The sequence below is a fragment of the Sylvia atricapilla genome, chromosome 15, assembly GCF_009819655.1.
Source record: "Sylvia atricapilla isolate bSylAtr1 chromosome 15, bSylAtr1.pri, whole genome shotgun sequence".
Lineage (NCBI taxonomy): Eukaryota > Metazoa > Chordata > Aves > Passeriformes > Sylviidae > Sylvia > Sylvia atricapilla.
Window position 1 is genome coordinate 10447037 of NC_089154.1, and position 18241 is coordinate 10465277.

The 18241-nt window shown below is 47.9% G+C and overlaps 1 protein-coding gene across 15 annotated transcripts in view; it reads left to right on the forward strand.

Annotated features, from left to right (window-relative positions):
* Positions 1-17762, forward strand: part of NPRL3 (NPR3 like, GATOR1 complex subunit) — a 41739-nt gene extending 23977 nt beyond the window's left edge. For 9 of the 15 annotated variants that reach the window (XM_066330184.1, XM_066330170.1, XM_066330171.1 and 6 more), the window contains 5 exons: positions 1320-1426; positions 2603-2732; positions 10733-10922; positions 12045-12237; positions 17039-17762. In XM_066330184.1, coding sequence (XP_066186281.1) covers positions 1320-1426; positions 2603-2732; positions 10733-10922; positions 12045-12237; positions 17039-17204 — 786 coding nt within the window. In that variant the 3' untranslated portion in view covers positions 17205-17762. Of the gene's footprint in view, positions 1-1319; positions 1427-2602; positions 2733-2856; positions 2912-10732; positions 11002-12044; positions 12238-13806; positions 13902-17038 lie in introns of those variants that run through there. The other 6 variants (XM_066330174.1, XM_066330172.1, XR_010744777.1 and 3 more) reach the window with 5 other exon arrangements.
* The last annotated feature ends 479 nt before the right edge of the window (positions 17763-18241 follow it).

Here is an 18241-nt window from a genome sequence, read left to right on the forward strand (position 1 = left end):
TCCTGACTGACACCACAGTGGCCTGTCTTAGTCCTGTCACATTGATATCTACATGCAAATGAAGCACCCAAAATGCAAGGGAAAGTTTACAGCTGCCATGGCCAAATACACTGCTTCCCCTGGAGTTGCCAAGTCTTTTCTACCAAAGACTTGTGAATTCCTGTACAAACCTTCCCATCCATTTCCCTTAGGCCATTAGTGCACAGACTTGGAAGTCATGGGAAGAAGATTTAGTTTAGGCTTGGGCAAAGATTTTGAGCCAGTCTCCCCAAGCCAGCAGCTCTTTCCAAATGCCTTTCCAGTAGTGGCAACCAGCTCTCAAATCTGAATTGCTGGAGGTGACGTGATGAGCCCTTGGAAAGGGAAGTTTGTGCCACTGGAGGGATGAGAGTCTTGCCATCACATGAGTTGTGAGGCCACTGAGAGACCCCTGGGGGTGACTGTGATCATTTGGGATGATTATATGAGATGATCCCAGAGAGGGAAGGGCCACTCCATGCTCCTAAGGGTCGATCCAGACCCAGGGACGTGACCTGTGCTCTGTGTGATGGGAAACACAGCTCATCATCACATGCTCTCCTGTTCATAGGTCAGTGCCTTCTCTTGTTCCAAGGGAAAGGTCCTGCTTTGTAATAAAACTCCAGGTCTGCCTGCAGTGGTCTGTGGTGTTACTTGGCTATGGGATGAACTCTGGAAATTCCCTACCGCTTCTGTAGTTTTGTTCTCCACAAAAAAGCACAGTTAAATGCATCTAATGATACAGGCTGGATTTTATGTCTTGTAGACACTATTTATGTGGCTTTTCCAGAGCCATTAGCAACCACTGACTTGTTTAACACATTAAAATACTTGGTGTAGCTCATTACTGAAATACCTCCATGCAGTAAAAAGGCAATGTTGGTTTCCTTTATGTTTCAGTCATAGTAGGAGCTGATTCTTTTGTTTTATCTTTCACATATTTTATTTTTCATGTATAACACAATTCATTTCGTGCATGAAGAAAAAGAGTTTTTGGGGGCATGAAAAGGAACTAAACTTGTATTGGTGCAGTTTGAAGGAATTCCTTTGAGGCAGGAAATACTAAGTTGCTTAGAAATGTGGAGCGAATCTCTGGAAATTCATAACCTTGTCAAATGCTTTTTGATCTGCCACATGTTATATTAAACCATGAATTTATTCTGAAGGCAGGGTGAAAGGATGGAACATTTTTCTTTTCGTTTCAGCTCAAACAAGACTTTTTTTGTTGTTGTATGGAATGCTTGCTAAGAGTTTGTATATTGATTTTCCTCCCCTAATTTTTCCCTGTTTTCTCAATACAGGTTTTCCAGCTTGCAGCACATCTTGTTTACTGGGGCAAAGCAATTATTATTTATCCTCTCTGTGAAAACAATGTCTACATGCTTTCTCCAAATGCCAGTGTCTGCCTGTAAGTAGAAGGAAAATGTGTTGGTGGCAGCACAATGCTGAGGAGTGCAGATGCACTTTCCTTTCCTGGCTGGATACAGAGTGGGATTTTTCTTCATCAATTTGTTGAGACTGTGCAAAACACAAACCTTTACATGAGCCTGAACTTGCACAGCCAGCGTGGGCAGGGAGGAGCAGCAGAGCAGATCAATATTCCTCTGTGGTTGTGAGGGCCCTGGCAGCAATATTTACCCTGTGGAGCTGCTGTCAGTATTTTTGTACTCCTGCTCACTGAATGTCCAATATGGGAACATTCACAAACCAAAATACTTTATGATTAAGATAAATAAGTAGTTTATAGGGCTGTCTGTGTTGCTGGCACACCTGACATGAATCAAAAGCAGCAAAAGTTGCCACTGTGTTGTTTCATGCGCTGGCATTCCCTGTTTGTGCCTTGTCACAGACAGAAGGCAGCATGGCCGTTTGGAGAGCAGGCAGAGCCACTGCAAGGAAGATGTGGAGGCAGGGGTGGGTATTTTTGCTCTGCTGAAGATTGGCAACCCTTCCTCTGTTGGATTTTGAGATGCTTTTAGACTCTGTGTTGGAACTCAGTTGTAGGAAAATAGTTTTAAATCAAACTTTGGTGATGGAAGTATAAAAATAGAGCTGGAAGGGACCTTGAGTCATTCAGCAACAGCTGTGCCTGTGTCAAAGATGGCAGTGCTGTTCTGGAAGACTTTTGGAGATGGAAATGCTAAGACAGACAGTTTTTGTGATATTTAACTTGACTATCCTTTACTACTGTTCATATTTCTTGTCCTGTCAACATGGGGATGGGGCACAGCCACATCTGCAGCTGCAGTTGGCACATTCAGAGGTCATGTGTGTATCCTGCCCAAGCTCTGTCCCTTTGATCAGAGGCTACACAGGTCTGGACTTTTTATCACTTTCATTCTCCTCTGGGTTCCCTCCACACCTTGAATAAAATGCTGGAGCAGAATGTGAGGCTGAGGTGAAAGTGCATGATCTTCTGTCTGGCTTGTGCAGGACACAACATGCCATCAGCTCTGCTCAGGGGTTTTCTAGATCACAGGGAATATTACATTTGGGAATTGGCACTTCTGCAATGTTTAACTGGATCAGAGTTACCCGGAGCAGCACTGCAGAGCTGACCTGTGCCTTTGCCTCTCTCCTGCAGTTACTCTCCCCTGGCTGATGCCTTCTCCTGTCAGTTCCGGGGTCACAACCTGCCCTCCATGCTGGCCAAGTTCTCCCTCCCGGTGTCCCTCTCCGAGTTCAAGAACCCGCTGGCTCCACCCGTGCAGGAGGTGAGCTGGGCCCTGCCCAACTGCTCCTTGTTCTGCTGCTCACAAGGGATGCTGCTGCTCCTGGAGCACTCGGTCAGCAACCTGCTGTTGCACATTTACAAGTCCTCAATTACTGTGTTTCCAGCCTTAAGATTTATTGCTTCGTGTCCTTGTGCCAAAAAGCCGTGGGGATGTTCAAGGTGAGAGAGTGCTCTGTGCTGGCAAAGCACAGTCCTAAAAGAAGTATTAGAATGTTTCTTTACATGGAGTGATGTAGTAGGGAAAACTGAAACTCTGTTTGGTCTGTTCCAAACTGTCATCAATTGGTAGGGCTGAATCAAGTTTGTGGATTCCTCACAATGACATTTGATTTTATTTTATTCTATCTGCTCCAAGTTCACAATCTGTTTTTAAAACCAATCTGCCTGTTCACTTGGTTTTGCTGTAAAACTGGAATTGTTTAAAGGCTTTTGGAGGAAGTAGGCTCAGCATGGGGTCAGCAGAAGTCCATGTGTCACTGCATTAGCTTCTTAGTGTTCTGATCTGTGGTAATAAAATATGGATTTGAGATTTGTGAGCTGTTTTGCTTGTGCATCGATCAGGTCTTGTGGCATTTCTGGGAACTGGTGGAACACAGCAAGGAGCTCAATAACGTGAGGTCTCCTGGCTGACACTGTTCTGTTCCCCCATGGAGGAGCCTGGACCTCTGGCTGTGGCTCAGTATGGCAAAGGAAGCATAGGCAGAGTTCTTTGGCTGATTTCTCCTGGTGTTTGTTTCTGGCCTTCAGACTTGGTGCCTTGGTGGCTCCATGGGTTTAGCCCCTGCTCAGATATAGAGGAGATTACCATCATCTGTGCACTCCAGCACAGCTGTGGGAGAAGAATTGGCTGTAATTACAGAGATGATGATCAGAGATAAAGATAAGTAATGATGTAGGCCTAATCCCAGTAGCATTCACTGGTCAGCTGCCACCTTGGGAGGCAGGGGAAAGCAGCACTCCACCGTAGTTACAGACAAGTAAGTGTCCTGAAAATTGAAGCTGAAGTCATAGCATTAATTTTATTCTAGCTGCAGTAGCTTCAGGAGACATTCTCAGTAATCCTTTTAAAATTAATTACTTGCCTTAATACTTCTCCTTCAATAGTTCTGGTTGTTCTCAGACGTCCTACTTTTGTTTAAATTACAAAAATAAAAGTCTGCCACATCCTGCTGCAGTTATGCCTTGAAACAAGGGTGTGATAAATGCTTGCCAGAGCTGATGGAGTGCTAAAGTGTTTTTTTTAGAGAGTGTACCTTCCCTCTGCTGCTCACCTGTCTGTGGTGGGGTCCTGAGGGTCAGCAGCACAGCTTGCTTTCATCATCCTTTCAGCCTTATTGGAAGGATGAAGGATGATGCTGTGAAAAGCTGTGGCTTTTTGATAAAGCAAAATGTGACAGTTCTTAGGGGAGTTTAGATTAGAGTGACTTTTTATAAATTTTTGTATCAGTACATTTTCTTCTACTTTGATTTACCTATGTAGGACTTCTTGTATTATATTTCATTTTTTAGTCTTTTAAGTGACTTCAATCCCTGCCCTGAAGTGGTCAGGCTCCACTTGTAATTAACAGAGATCTAATCAATACAGCAATTAATCTCATGAAAAGTGGGTGGGTTTTTTTCCACTGTGCTGTGATAAAAGATGTTGTACTCTGAACTGTAAATATTGTCCAAAGGTATTCACTTTGCCTTTGAAAAAAAACTAGCAAAGGTGGGACTTCTCTCTGTAGTTTTGTTCTTTGTGTGCACATGAGGGGATGTGATTTTTTTTAGCTTTAAAGATTTCCAGTGGTTTTCTGTTATCTCTTGCTTTTCATCAGGCTGAGGGCACTGTCTGCTCCTGAAGGTCACTGTGCTGAGGGTCAACACTGTGGGAGGGGCTGTATCTTCTGCAGAAACTGCTGTGGCCTCATGGCATCCATCCCATTTGATTCTTCTCTTAAGCATGGGATTGGCTCCCTGCTTTTGGCATGTGCTTCTGGATGGGTAAAGAATACAGAAGGCATTAATAAAGCCCACCATAGGAAACAGGAGCTCTCAGAGCCCTTCCTGTTTTTTATGCAAAAATATTGCTTGATTTGAAAGGAGACAAAGTTACTTTTGTTCAATTACCATTACATGAGTGGAATTCCTGTATTCCTTTGGGTAGATTTAAAAAAAAAAAAAAAAAAGTGACATTAATGTTTCTACTTTGTGTGCTGTGGTATTTTTTGGTTGATAGGAGATATGAGCAACCTGAGCAAGGACAGGACTGCATTGGGGGGGCATGGCTGTGTTCTGCTTTTGCTGCCAAGTAGGTAGGAGGTGTCAGGTGTATGCCAGGCCTGCCAGTGCTCTCAGCTGTGCTCTGTGCCAGAGACTGAAAGTCTTCTTTGTGTCATCTTGATCTCTTTTCTTGCCTGAGATGAGGAGCAGTGTACTGCAGTGAAACTCTGGTCTATGTGTATCTGTCAGCTGAAAAGATTTTGGTATCCATGCAGTGCTCCCTGCTTCTTCCCTTTCTCTGTGTTTTCTCTGTGTTTTCTCTGTGTTTTCCTTGAGTTCCCTGGGACAGCAGCAGGGTGAGGATGAGCCCATGCCCTCAGCTCAGCTGACCTCAAGAGATCTTGGTGCTGTTGAGCTGTTTTTCCTTCCCCCTCCCAGGTGTGTGCACACAGGAGCCTTCCTCCCTTCCCTCTTCCCTTTCCTAGAGCTCCAGCTCCTGCCCAGCCTGACTGTTCATTTAACCTGAAGTTCATTTCACTTCTTTCAGCTGCACAAGTTTTCTGCCAGGTGGAGTTCCCTCAGGGACATCCAGTGAGCTCCAGGGCTGGCACAAGTGAGGGAGGTGGCTTCTGCAGAGCTTGTGCAGCTGAAGGGGGTGAGGGAAGCAGAAGCTGTTCTCCCCATGTCACAGTGTGTTGTCCCTTAGCTCCATAGTGACTTGTAACATCACCAGGACTTGCTGCAGTGCCTGTGTTTGTCCTGGATCTCACCAGGGTGCAGCCAGGGGATGGGGAGATCCTGTGAGCTCACATAACAGGGAACTCCTCTTGCCTTTTGGTGTTTTTGCTGGAAAAGAAGCAGTTTGCATCTCCTCTACCCTGACCCCAAAGAAGCTGTCATTGTTCTGCTGCCTGTGGCTGCTGGCTCGTGTCCCTGTGCTCTCCTCCTGAGTGGCACAGCCATGCTGTGAGTGCAGGGCACACTGGCTGCAGCTCTGGGGTTCCTCAGTGGGGTGCACACCCCTTCCAAACCTCCTGGGAAAGCACAGGAGCACCTGGTGACCCAAAGCCTTCAGTCAGCACATGTTGACTGGCAGGATCTGTACCAGGCACTGCTGCTGGTGCAGGGGAGGGCTTTCACCTGCTGTTCAGGATAAGAATTTCTTTGTCCAGCAGCAAATTTCTTTACACAGCTACTCTGCATGAAGTTGCTTTGCAAACCATGACTTAGGGATGATGTTTGTGGCTTTCCCTCCTCTGCACTGTAACCTCAGCCAATTTATCTGCTTCAGAAGCTGTAACACCTCTCTGCCCCACCTTGAACAAACAGGGACTAGCAGAAGGGATCTTCTCACCTGTAAGGAGTGTTCCTAGGTGAATTAGACATCCCATTTCCTTCCTGCATCCCCTTTATCATAATGCACATTGTCATTATTATTGTGGTTCTTTAATTCTCCCTTGATGGGATGTGGCTAACTGCAGAAAAAAAACCCCAACAAAACCCAGATGGGAAAGCAGCACAGCTTCTGCTGAACAAAATCTGTTTAACTTTTCACTTTTGTGTTAGTGAGTCTGGGCCATCCTGCTGGGAGTCAGGCACAGGGAGATGAGGTCTCTGCCTTGTGCCTGCAGAAAACGTGCCGGGCTTTGTGCAGAGCCCATGGAAAATGAGGCAGGAAAATGTGTCAGGGGATGGAGTGGGAGGGGAGCTGAGCTGCCTGCACAGCCTGAATGGGCAGCTGTGTCTTCAGGGAGCCACGCTGCACATTGGGCTGCTCTGCTGGAAGGCATTAGGAGCCACTGGAGCTTTTGTTGGCAGAAGTAGGGAAGTGGGCTTAAGATGCATTTATGTTCAGTTGGACTGGGTATAAAATCAGGGGTTTGGCACAGTAAGTTAAAAGAATATGTCATGCTAGTCCTGAATGGAGGGAATGGTTAAGCTGAGAATTCAGAACTGTTACCTAATGATTAAAATGGCAATATCAAACAGTAAATGTTTCATCCTACATCAGTAGGAGTTTTCAGAGTCTGTTTCCTGTAAAACAGGGAGAAGTTTTCATAGCTTAGGTGTTTTCCATGAAACAGCATGGTTTGAATGCTACAGGAAGGTAATACATTTCAGCAAACATCCCTGCACCCCAGTGGCTTTGAAGGTGTCATCATTCTGAGCCAAGGCAGCCCTCAGTTCTCCAGTCAGACCTTGAAGAGGATTTGTATCAAATAACTGGATAATCCAGGCTGGAGAAAGGGGGCTTGTGTGCTTCAGCAGGCAAAACAAGCTGTGTTTTCACTGTCTCCTCACGTAGTGAGAAACAAGCTGGGGTTGAGTGCTTCTAGGCTGCTGTTTTCCCTGCCCTTTCCTGAACCTGTTGCTGCTCCCAGTTATCCTTAACTTTATAGGGCTGAGAAAGAAAACAGCCTTAAAGAATCCTTGCAGGAAATTTAACACATTTCTCAAGAGTTTTACAAATAGCCCCAGAGAATAAGGAATGCTGGATCTTTTCCCTCCAAGACTTGGAGCTGAGCTTTCCTCTGGTCATCCTGAAGTGCCCAGCTGGGCTGATGCACAGTGCTGTGTTTTTGGAAGACAGTGCAGTATCTCTGCTTGTGGCAGTGAGCACAGAGCAGGGCATTGTACCAGTGCCTTGCACGACAACACCCTGGCACTGCTCTGGGAACAGCCCTGGACTGCTCCCTGCCAGCAGGAACAGGCCAGATGTGGCTGCTGCAGCAGACAGGACCCCCTCAGAGCAGGCTGGAAAGAGGCAGCATGGGCAGACAGGAAGCATGAAAGGAACATGGATGAAATTTAGATTGAATTGGTAGTTAAATTAAGTAACAGAAAATGTCACTTTATGTTTCCATCACAATCCTGGTGTTACAGCCAAAAAAGGCTGGCTCTGGATTCCTGCTGTGCCAGAGCATGGCTGAGGCAAGCAGTCCTGGGATGAAGTATATCCCTGCCTGGGAAGCTGCTCCCAGCCTGCTTGGCTTCAGCAAGGAGCCCAGCTCTAATGCAGTGCCCTGAGAGCAGGCACAGAGAGAACCCTGCACCTCTGGGGAAGGAGCAGCATTTCCAGCCAGCACAGCACAGATGGTGCAGGGAGGCCTCTGCTCTTGCAGCCCTGTGTGAGCTCCATGGGAGCTTGAGATGGAGAATGGATGGAAATGCAGTGCTGGTGTCCAGAAGCACAGGCAGCAGAATGTGGTAGCAAAGCCTCTGCTAGAGCTGATATGTGAAAACACTTCTGCCTCTGGTAAGAAATGAGTCTTAACCCTGGAGGAAGGTGGAATGTTGTGAGGCACTGGAAGTGGTGGCACAAAGCTCTTCTCATGGGCAGGTGCTAGTTAGAGAATGAGGCAAAATGGAGTGCCTCAAACTCTTTCCAAGGTTATTTAAGTGCTAATTACCCAATAATGAGGTGACACCTCTGTTATTTATATTTCTGACCCAATATTGACCACCAAGGCCCGCAATGCAGACCTTTTTCACCCAGTTACAGAAAACCACCCACAACTATTAAGGAGGTGAAGAAGGACTCAGACTATGCCCAAAGTCCTCCATCTTGCCCCATACATTACTATATATTAAAATCTTAAATCTAAGTTTTTCACCCTGTGAAATCACACAATACTAATCAAATTACCCACCCACAACCCCTGTGCTATCACTCAACCTTGGAAACCTGTTCCATGGCCTCAAGTCAAATATGGTACTTGCTTGAGGGTCAGCACCTTTTAGCACAGAAAGCCTGAAATTTTCAGCCTCCAGGGTTCCAATAGGCAGGGGCCAGTGCAGGATGCTGCAGCACTTGGGCTTTTTCTAGGACTGGGTTTTAAGAGGTACCAAATTTGTGCTGAACTTTGGCTTGTACAGAAAAATGTCAGGGATCATCAGTCTCTGGTCTAGGAATGATTATTTGAGTTTATTCAGGATGGAAGAAGAGTTTCCTCTAGTTCTCAGGATCTCCAGCTGTCCCACCCAGAGATGGCACAAAGGTGTTTGGCAGGGGTTGTTTGCACAGAGCTGTGGCTGTAAAGCTGTATCACCACTGCTGCTGGCTCAGGGTGGCTTTCTAGGTATTTCCATGAGGGTGGAGGTGATAGTGCACATACAGGATTAGAGAGGGCTGGATGAGACTCTCCATGCACGTGGAGCTGCAACAAAAGAAATTGGCTATTTTTGGAATCATGGAACCACCAGAGTGCCCAGGGTAGTGTCTGGGTCAGGCCCTACCCAGTGCTTCTGTAGGTCTGGTAGAGCCTGTCTTCCTGTCTCCTTGGATTTTTCCAGGGTTGTTTTGTGCTCTGAAACGTGCAGACCTCTTTCATTTGCTAATCAGATGTCACTGTGTGCCAACAGGTTGGAAATTTAAGTAAAATAAATGAACCAACTTTCCATCCAGGCCTGCATCTGGAAGGAAGGATTTCAGCAATGTAATCACTGCAGTAAACCTCACTCTTCCAGGCTGGCTTCAGATGTTAGCAAAGCATTATGTCTTTGGTGTCTTTTGCCAACCTTCCTCTTCTGTAGATTTTCTGTTAAACATGTAAAATGAATTATGGCTTTTCCAAAAAATGGTGTTTGAAGGTGATCCCAGATAGTATGTTTTAAGATTAAAATCCACTGAGCCCCCAGAAGTGGTAATCCCTGAAAAGACAGGGTGTGGGTCTGTCTGCAAACAGAAGAGGTTTCTTCTGTGATTTGATAGCAGAGGAGGAACTGAGAATTACCAGATTTATGGGAAAAGGAAAATTATGTGGGCTGATGAACTTGGGTTTGGGGCTTTTATTGAGATTTGGCCCATTACCCTGATGATTAATGCAGCAGAGTGAGCTTCCTTCTGAGCCTGAGCTCATGCTGCATGTGTTTGTCTCACCAAAACAGTGGTGGTTGCTATGAAATCCCCAAACAGCCTTGTCAGGGATTGTGTTCTGAGCCCTTTGCTACGAGAGTTGCCTGCAGTGATATGAAAAGGCTTTTGATGCAGAAATCAAGACACAATGATGCATTTTGAAGGTTCCTCCCAGACTGCTGAAAACAGACCCTACAACACTTGCCCCTTACTCTGCCCATGGTGTGAGTCTCCAGTAGGTGTTGGGCAATGTTGCATACATCTCATTGCTTTGGAGTCTCTTGCCTGCCTGAAAACCCAGGTGTCTTTATTAGCTTGGCCCTATATAGCAGAGGGAGGTGAAATGAGGGCTGGGGACTCCTTGCCAGCTCAGGCTGCTGTCCCTTGCCAGGGCTTGTGCTGCTGCTGCTTCTGTATTGCCCAGCCCTGTCAGGCTCCAGAGGCCCTCCCATGGCCTATCAGCAGTTTCCCATCTGACACCGAAGGGCTCCTATTCCTGGCCACCTCCCCTGGCTTCTTCAGCTCTGCCCCATGAATGACCCTGCCCTCTCTCTGCTCTCTAGAGGAGCCTGCACTTCAGTCTGAACATATGGGATTAACCCTTTGGTATTTATTTTAGTGGCCCTTGTGTAGAAACCAGCTAAGTGAGATAGGGGCAGGGCAGGTTTCTTCGAGGCCATAAAGATGTGATCATGAAAGACTCCTTTGCGTCCTGAGCACCCACAGAGGCTCTGGGTGTGATGAAGGTTTGTGCCTGGTCACCTTTTTGTGACCTTTTATCACCTTTTTGATTGAAAAAGAGATAAAACTCTTGTGTGGGGCGAGAAGCATTTCTCCATGTGACTCATGACTCCCCAAGTGTACCCTTTGTGTGTTGTTCTCTCATTTCCCAGACGTTTAACTCCTCGTTTCTCCCCCTGCAGACCCAGCTGATCCAGATGGTGATCTGGATGCTCCAGCACCGGCTGCTGATCCAGCTCCACACCTACGTGTGCCTGATGGTGCCCCCGAACGAGGAGGAGTTCCGAGCCCAGGATGAGGACATGCCCTTCACTGCCAGGGTTGGGGGACGAAGTTTGAGCACCCCCAACGCTCTCAGCTTTGGCTCTCCAAGTATGAGCACACTTCGCTCTTCATACTCCACCTCACTCCCAGAGCTCCCCTTAGTGCTGCAAACGGCCATCAGGCCTTGGTAATGAGACATCTCCTCTTGATGCAGTACTTGTTAATTAAGTCCAGCCTTTCCTAAATCGACAGCTGGGCGCTGGTGAAAGTTCTAGGGGCTATTAGACTTCTTCTTAGAGAAAAGTAATGCTTTGTAATTTGCCAAATTCTCATTTGTCATGTAAAAGATTTTTATGAAAGGCACTTCCTTCTTTTTTAAAGTAACCTCATCCTCCCTTGTTGCACTCAGAAGTATTCCCTGTTTTCCTCTAGCAGATTTTCAGGACAGAAAGAGATGTGAGAATTTGTTCAAGCAGCATTGGTTTCTGTGAGCTGTAGAGCCATTAGAACCACCTGAGGAGACACAGAGCTGGCTTTGTTCTCAGAAATGACTGATTGTTGTTTGTGTCCCCTGATTTCTTTAATCTCCCCAGTGCCATTCTTCAGGGTGATTCCAGGAAAGCATTCTTTCGAGAGGATGAGTCAGATATGATGCTGAAATCACCATTCCTGCCTGTGCTGTTCTGAGCAGCCATCTCAGAACACTGCTGGGCTTGGATATGGGGAGAGAGATTCTCTGTACAACTTTGAGCTTTACAGGAGTCACAAATTAGGGCAGAAATCTTGGCATGTGAGTCAGATGAGTCTGTGATCTGCTTTTTCTGGCTCCCTCACAAGAGGATATTGCTTCTCGGCCTCTCTGCCTGCTCCCACCTTCTGTGCTGTTAGGCTTTTCATGTTACCACTTCACGGTATTCCAGCACAGCTGTCTGGGAATTCTCTTTTCAAATGTTTTTTTATGGACTGTTTATGGTCTCCAGAAGTACAGTTTTCCACACAAATGGATGACTGTTGAAACATTTCAATTTCCCATTGAGAAAATTGCTGTGTTGTCATATGACTAATTGCAGATTCATGGAGCACTTGGAGAGCCACTTTCTCTGCTCTCCAGAGAAGAGGGATTAGTTGGAAAGGCTGCACAGAAACAGCCTGAATTGATAAACTTTGCATCCTTATGCTGAGGAATATAAAAATTTAGTGTGTATGTGTGTCTCTCTCTTGCCCTGATAGCCAGTAGTGATGACATGACTCTGACAAGCCCTAGCATGGATAATTCCAGTGCTGAGCTGATACCTGGTGGGGACTCACCCCTAAATAAGAGGATGACAGAGAATCTCCTGGCAAGCCTGTTGGAACATGAGAGGGAAGCCATCCTGAATGTCCCAGCTGCCCAGAATCCAGAGGATCTCCGCATGTTTGCAAGGTGAGCAGTGCAGGATGCAGTCGTTGTTTCTTAGCCTCCCTGCTTTATGGAAGGATTGGTGTGGAGTCTGAGCAAATCCTGCTAGCCTGGGGGTTTGGAGGAGAAATTCCTCTAGGTTTGCTCCTGTATTTCATCTGTAATACAAACTAATATTTGTAGTACAAGAACACTTGGTAGCAGAGTCCTGGATGGGTGAAGGAGTGTCAGGGAGTATGGCTGGACATCAGTGTTTGCCTGCCAGTTTTCCTTGTTCACACCTGGCAGACACAAAACTGCACAGCCTAAAAAACCTTTTTAAGCAGGTGAGGCAAGGACCCAGCGATGCTGATGCTGACATTCTGTGTCCATTGGTGTTTCCAAGCCAGCTCTCCTTAATTTTATGGTTTGTAAACTCCATGGAAACATGAGACACAGAGCCAGCCTGAATATAGAGTGTCCCAAGGTGTGTTTGGCAGTGATGAGAGCTCACTGCTTAGGTTAGTTAAGCTAAAGGCATTAGGATGTGTGATCAGCAGCACACACTTTGTTCTTACAAATTTGTACTCACCCAGGCACTATGTGGTTCTGCATGTGGTAAAAGCAGAATGAGTTCCTAAGCAGCCATCTGGGAAGAAGGGAGGGGGAGAAATACTTTTTCTTCCAAAGGATTTCAAAACTCAGTGGCATCACTGGAATGCAACTTTCACTGGTTTTCATTCTTGTGGAGCAGAAAACCACCTGAGGCAGGGACTGCAGCTGTTCCATATTCTGGATTCAGTTGGTAATCCCCTGAAAACCTGGTTCTTGCCCTAGGATGGATGCAGTCAGGTAGCCCAAGGAAAATAGTATCAGAAGATGCTTTCCTTTTCTGTGGCAGGGTACAGCTCAGGGACTTTGACAGAGCTCTCAAAACTTGTGGGGAGCTACTGCTCTCTGAATTATTTGTCTCCTTCATCTTCTGCAAGTCTTCAGAGAATATGCTCTGACTGGGAGGCAACATTGGCCACTTGAGAACTCTGAAGTGTTTTTTTCTTTATTACCAGCTAAGTCATTACAAAACCACCGAGGAAGGAAAGTAACAACAAAATCATATTTCATATCTTGAGACAGAATTTGTGGGGGACTCCTTGGACTGTTCAGTGGTGATGCAGATTCTTAGTTATCCTAGTGAGAGGAAAGGATGTTGTGGTGGCTCCCCTCTCACACCCTCAGCTGGGTAAGAGCCATTTGAAAGCTTTGTAACTGCAGATGTAAGAAGTGACTCTCATTTCTTTGTGAAACCAGCTGAATGATGTTTATTATGCAGTTTGCTCCTGCCCCAGGTTCTTTTGCAGATCCCCAGGCCTTACCAGGTCAGAATTTCCAGTCTACTACAGATTGAACTGACAAGTGCAGAGTGCTCTGAGGCAAGTGAGGAACAAACAGATTAAACAATAAATAAACAATAAACAGATGGGTCCTGTGGGCAGATGCCGCAGTGCACATGTAGGAATGTTCATGCCAGACCCTCTTGGTTACTGCTGGTTTTATGAGACACCACAACTTGTAAGTTGTGGTGTATTTTGTCTCTTTTTGTGCTGTAACCATCAGAGATGAGTGAGTAAATCTGTAGCTCTCAATGAAAGGGGAAAAAACCATGGTGAAGCTGCCTGAAGGAGCTGATCTCCCTCATGTCCCTCATGCAGGTACTGCTCCAGCCCTGGCCAACAGCTCTGCTCTCACAGCTGCCTCCAGAGCAAAGTGCTATAAATGCACAACTGGTGCCCTAAATATCCATGGTATTTGTCCTTCCCAGGATGCTGTGTGTGCACACAGAGGGATGGGCTATTTCCAGCACAGCAATAAAGTTCAGCCTGGCACATTTTCCTGTGCTGGTGCCTCTGAGTGCTTGTCCCTTGTCAAACAGACAGCACAGAGTCTTTGAAGGCAGAAACCTCAAGGGGAAGTAAGGAATTACTAAAGCTTGGCTCCAGCGTTGGCTGCATTAACCCTCATAACACTGAATGGGAATTTAAATCCAAATTCTTTCCTAAGGTGCAAAAAAAGGAGGGTTGGCATGTCCTTCCAGGAGGGAGCTTGAGAAGGAGACAAGTTTGTTTTGAGCTAGATCCTCAGTAATGTACACTAAGTCTTCCTCACTGCACATTAAGCAGTGCTTTTGAAGCCTGAAGAAGGTGGAGGCTTCACTCATGGCTTCTCTCCCAAGCCATGGGTGTGGAGTAGCTTTCAGGGCTTATTTGTCTTGCTCTGAGATTGGGAGGTGAGATCCTTCCCTCCACTGAGGAATGACATTGGCAGCACTGAGCTGTGGACAGTTCTGCTCTAGTTTCAAGCAGTGCTGTGGCAGGCACATCTCCTTGGCCAGAAATAAGCTAATTCTATTTGAATTGCTAGTCTGAGAGAATTCTTTTCTTTTTAGTGTGTAGGAACACTCCAGGGTTGTTAGAGGGGAGCTTAAGGAGGGGAAAACAGTGATGAGCAATGATCTTCCATCAGTGGATCTGGATGTGCACATCTGTCAGCAGGCAGCAGCTTCAGGGGGCTCCAACAGTGTCACTGCCCCAGGAAGTGCCACTTCATGCTGTGTCTCATAAACGTTCATTGCCCAAAAAGGCAAAGGCAGCGCCCACCTTCTCTGGAGCTGTGAGCCCCAAGGACAGCCTTGTAGATTCCTGCTGGACTTTTGGGAAAACCTCCTCCCTGGGAGGGTGGTGCAGCCCAGGACAGATTGCCCAAGCATGTGGAGGGCTCTCCATCTCTGAAGGGTTTGAAAAAGCTCCACAGCATTAGCAATAGTCCTGCTGGAGCAGGATGCTTGGCTAGAGTTTGGGGGTGTCTTCCAGCTGGCTTTTTTGTGATATTCTTTAATATCCTCTCTAGCTTTTACTGGAGTGGAAAGTATTTAGTCTTGACCAGCTACAAATCCAGACTCTTTCTGACTATAAGATGGATTTATTTATTGGCAAACTGTTCAGTCTGTGCTGCTGTGGAAAGCCAGGTTGTACCATTTGCATGGAAGAGAGCTCAGGCAGGGTAGGACCCCAGGGGCACAAGAACCTGGCATAGGGGAGGAAGTCCCCAAAATCACTTTGTGAACTGTGACCGGAGTTGTGAAATACAAATGTTTCTGTTCATACCTGCGGGAACAGTCTGGCTTTGACAGTCCCAGTGAGTGACCACTTCTCAGTGCACACAGCTGCCATCGGCCCAGGGGAGGTGGCCAAGGACCCAGTGGGAGACAGTGCAAAAGGCAGATGCACAGCCCAGATACAGGACAGGCTGGAGCTGGTCTCTGCTGTTTGTGCTGCAGGTGCAGAGAGGCAGCAGTTACGTTCTCCACACTGGTGCCAGTTGAGAGCTGGCAGAGGAACAGCAGGAGGGAGCTGGCAGTGAGCTGGGGCTGCCCAGCCTCAGGCTGCCAGTGAGGATCCTGCTCTGAGCCCACAGAGCTCGTGGGGGAGAGGAGGGATGTGGCAGGTTGGGAAGCAGAGAAACACACGTGGCACTGGGCTAGGGGTGAAAACTCTGCAGTGGGGCACGTGATGAAGGGACATTTATTGCACGGTGACTCCTTTCCTGTGAGGGTGGGGGGTGACAGGAGTGCCCAGCCTGAGCAGCAGGAGGCAGCCAGGCAAGTGTTGGTCCCCTAGGGAAAGCAGGAGCCACTCCCTCCTCCAGAACTGGCTGGAGTGCTCCAGTGGATATTGGGAATATTTTGAGGACTGTTCCTGCATGGGAGCTGTATGAATGGATTGGAAAACAGATCATGTCATCCCCACTCCTTTTTACAGCCAGTTGGCATGAAGCTGCAGATGGGTAATGGAACATGAGCAAAGGCTGCTGGAGCACAGAGTGTGATGTGGAACACATGTGGAGGCACAGCTGGCTGTGGAGCTGGGAAGGGACTCTGGCCTGTGGGCCTTCACGGGGTGGGAGTATTTGAGTCACACGTGCAGCATGGCTGTGACACTTGGGAGGGTGTCGAGACAAGAGACTGAGCAGCAAACTCAGGCTTCATGTGGGAGGCTGGCTTGGTGTCATGGCTCAGAGGGAACTCTGAGGAGGGGCCCTCAATCACTGGGGACTTCTGCTGTTTGTTGTGGACCCTGCAGTGACTGACTGTGCAGGGCCAAGGTTTTCTGATGGCTGTAGCAAGTTGGTGGCCAGCAAAGGGGTCTCTGTGCTTCGTTTAAAGAGAACAGGGAATTTAAGCCAGCATAGTTTGAGCTTGGGCTTCATGGGATTTGCAACTCCCACAGCTTCTCTGTGGTGCCTACCACCAAAATTTCCATCTCCCTGTTGTGACTGCTCCACCCAACCCAAGCTGCCCAAACCCTGAGTGCAGGACCTGTAGTTACAAAGCCCCTTGGGCTGCTGGAGGGAAAATTGCTCTTTAGTCTAAAACCAGTGCAGGTACTCAGGGCCCTGCTGCAGAGCTGTGACTAAGGGCAGTTGTAGGCTTAGCTAAGAGAGCACAGAATAAATCTGCCATGCCTTGACTTCTCAAGGCTCGTTGGTGCTTGTGTTTGTTTACTTTCTGAAATTATAACTAAGCTGAAAATTGACAGTATTGGGAAATGCCCCCGACTGGGAAACCTCTTGATCCAAGGAGAACCTTGGCAAAGCCCCACAGCGGGCGAGTCCCATCCTTTTCCAGGGAATTTCTGTGTTAGGCATGATTTAATTCCCTTTTCATGCAAATGAGGGACATAACCCAAACAACCTTCTGATTTGCATCCCATGGGAGAGGAGACCTTGGGGGTGGCAGGAGGAGTTTGAGCTCCTTTTTGGCCCACGTGCTCCCTTGCTCTGCTGCCTGCAGGCTGCTGCACTACTTCCGAGGCCGGCACCACTTGGAGGAGATCATGTACAACGAGAACATGCGGCGCTCCCAGCTGCTGATGCTGTTTGACAAGTTCCGCAGCGTGCTGGTGGTCACCAGCCACGAGGACCCCGTCATCTCCGTGTTCCAGTCGCTCCTCAAGTGACTCTGCTGGCACAGAGGAGGAGCCTGCCACACTCTCCATGCTGAGAGTCCAAAGGATGCCTAAAAACTGAAGGAGGTGGTTTCAGTTCCTCCTTGCCATGTGACACACGCAGCAGGTTGTCCCCATCCGTGTCTCCATGTGCCAGCTGCTCCCCGAGGCCCTAGGGCCTGCTGCAGGACAGCACGTGCTTGCTCAGCCTAGACTCCTGCCCTGCCACGTTCACAGCCCTTCCCTGGCCCTGCTGCTCCCCAGGGATCATCAGAGTGGGACAAGAGGGTTCTGCTGTGGCACTGCTGGCAGAACATCACCTTTGGGGGGACACTGGTGCCCTGGGAGTGTTTCCTGTGCTCTCCAGCATTACTGCTGGGACACCCAGCCATGAGAGCCTGTCCCCGTGGCACAGCATGCATGGCCTTGCTCTGGGACACAGGGACTGGCCTGGCTCCTAGGGAAGTGACCCTGGGTACCCAGGAATTCTGTTTGATCTCACAGCAGTGAGGGCACAGGTGGGAAGGCAAAGTATCACAAGTAAACATGAAATCATGAATGAATGACTCAGTCACTGTGTCACAGCTCGTTCTTTCCTCACCCCAATCTCTTTATTCCCAAGCGTCTGTTTGAGCAGGGCTGTCACTCAGTAGCCTCTGTATTCCTGGGTTTCCATGCTGCCCACTTTGTGCCTGGGGGTGGGAGCTTGGTTCTGGAGCAGGACTGAAAGGTGCTGGCCAAGCTGTAATTTCAGGGACAGGTTCCACCCAGAGGCTGGTGCTGAGGGCACTCGGGCTTGTCCCCCAGGGCTTGTTTTGTCCCTCTAGTCCCCCTCCCACAGGCATGGCTGTGGCTGCAGGGAACCAGACAGGGATCCTGGCCTGGGTTAAAGCTATCCAGCAGAAAAATGAGATACAGGGCTACATTTCCTGCTCTAGTTTGGGACTGCTCCTCCAGCCATGCCAGGGCCAGAACAAGAGGTGACAGCCCTGGGACATGCCAGGGCCTGGGGACAGCAGGAGCTCGTGCCAGCTCAGCCCTGCCTGTGT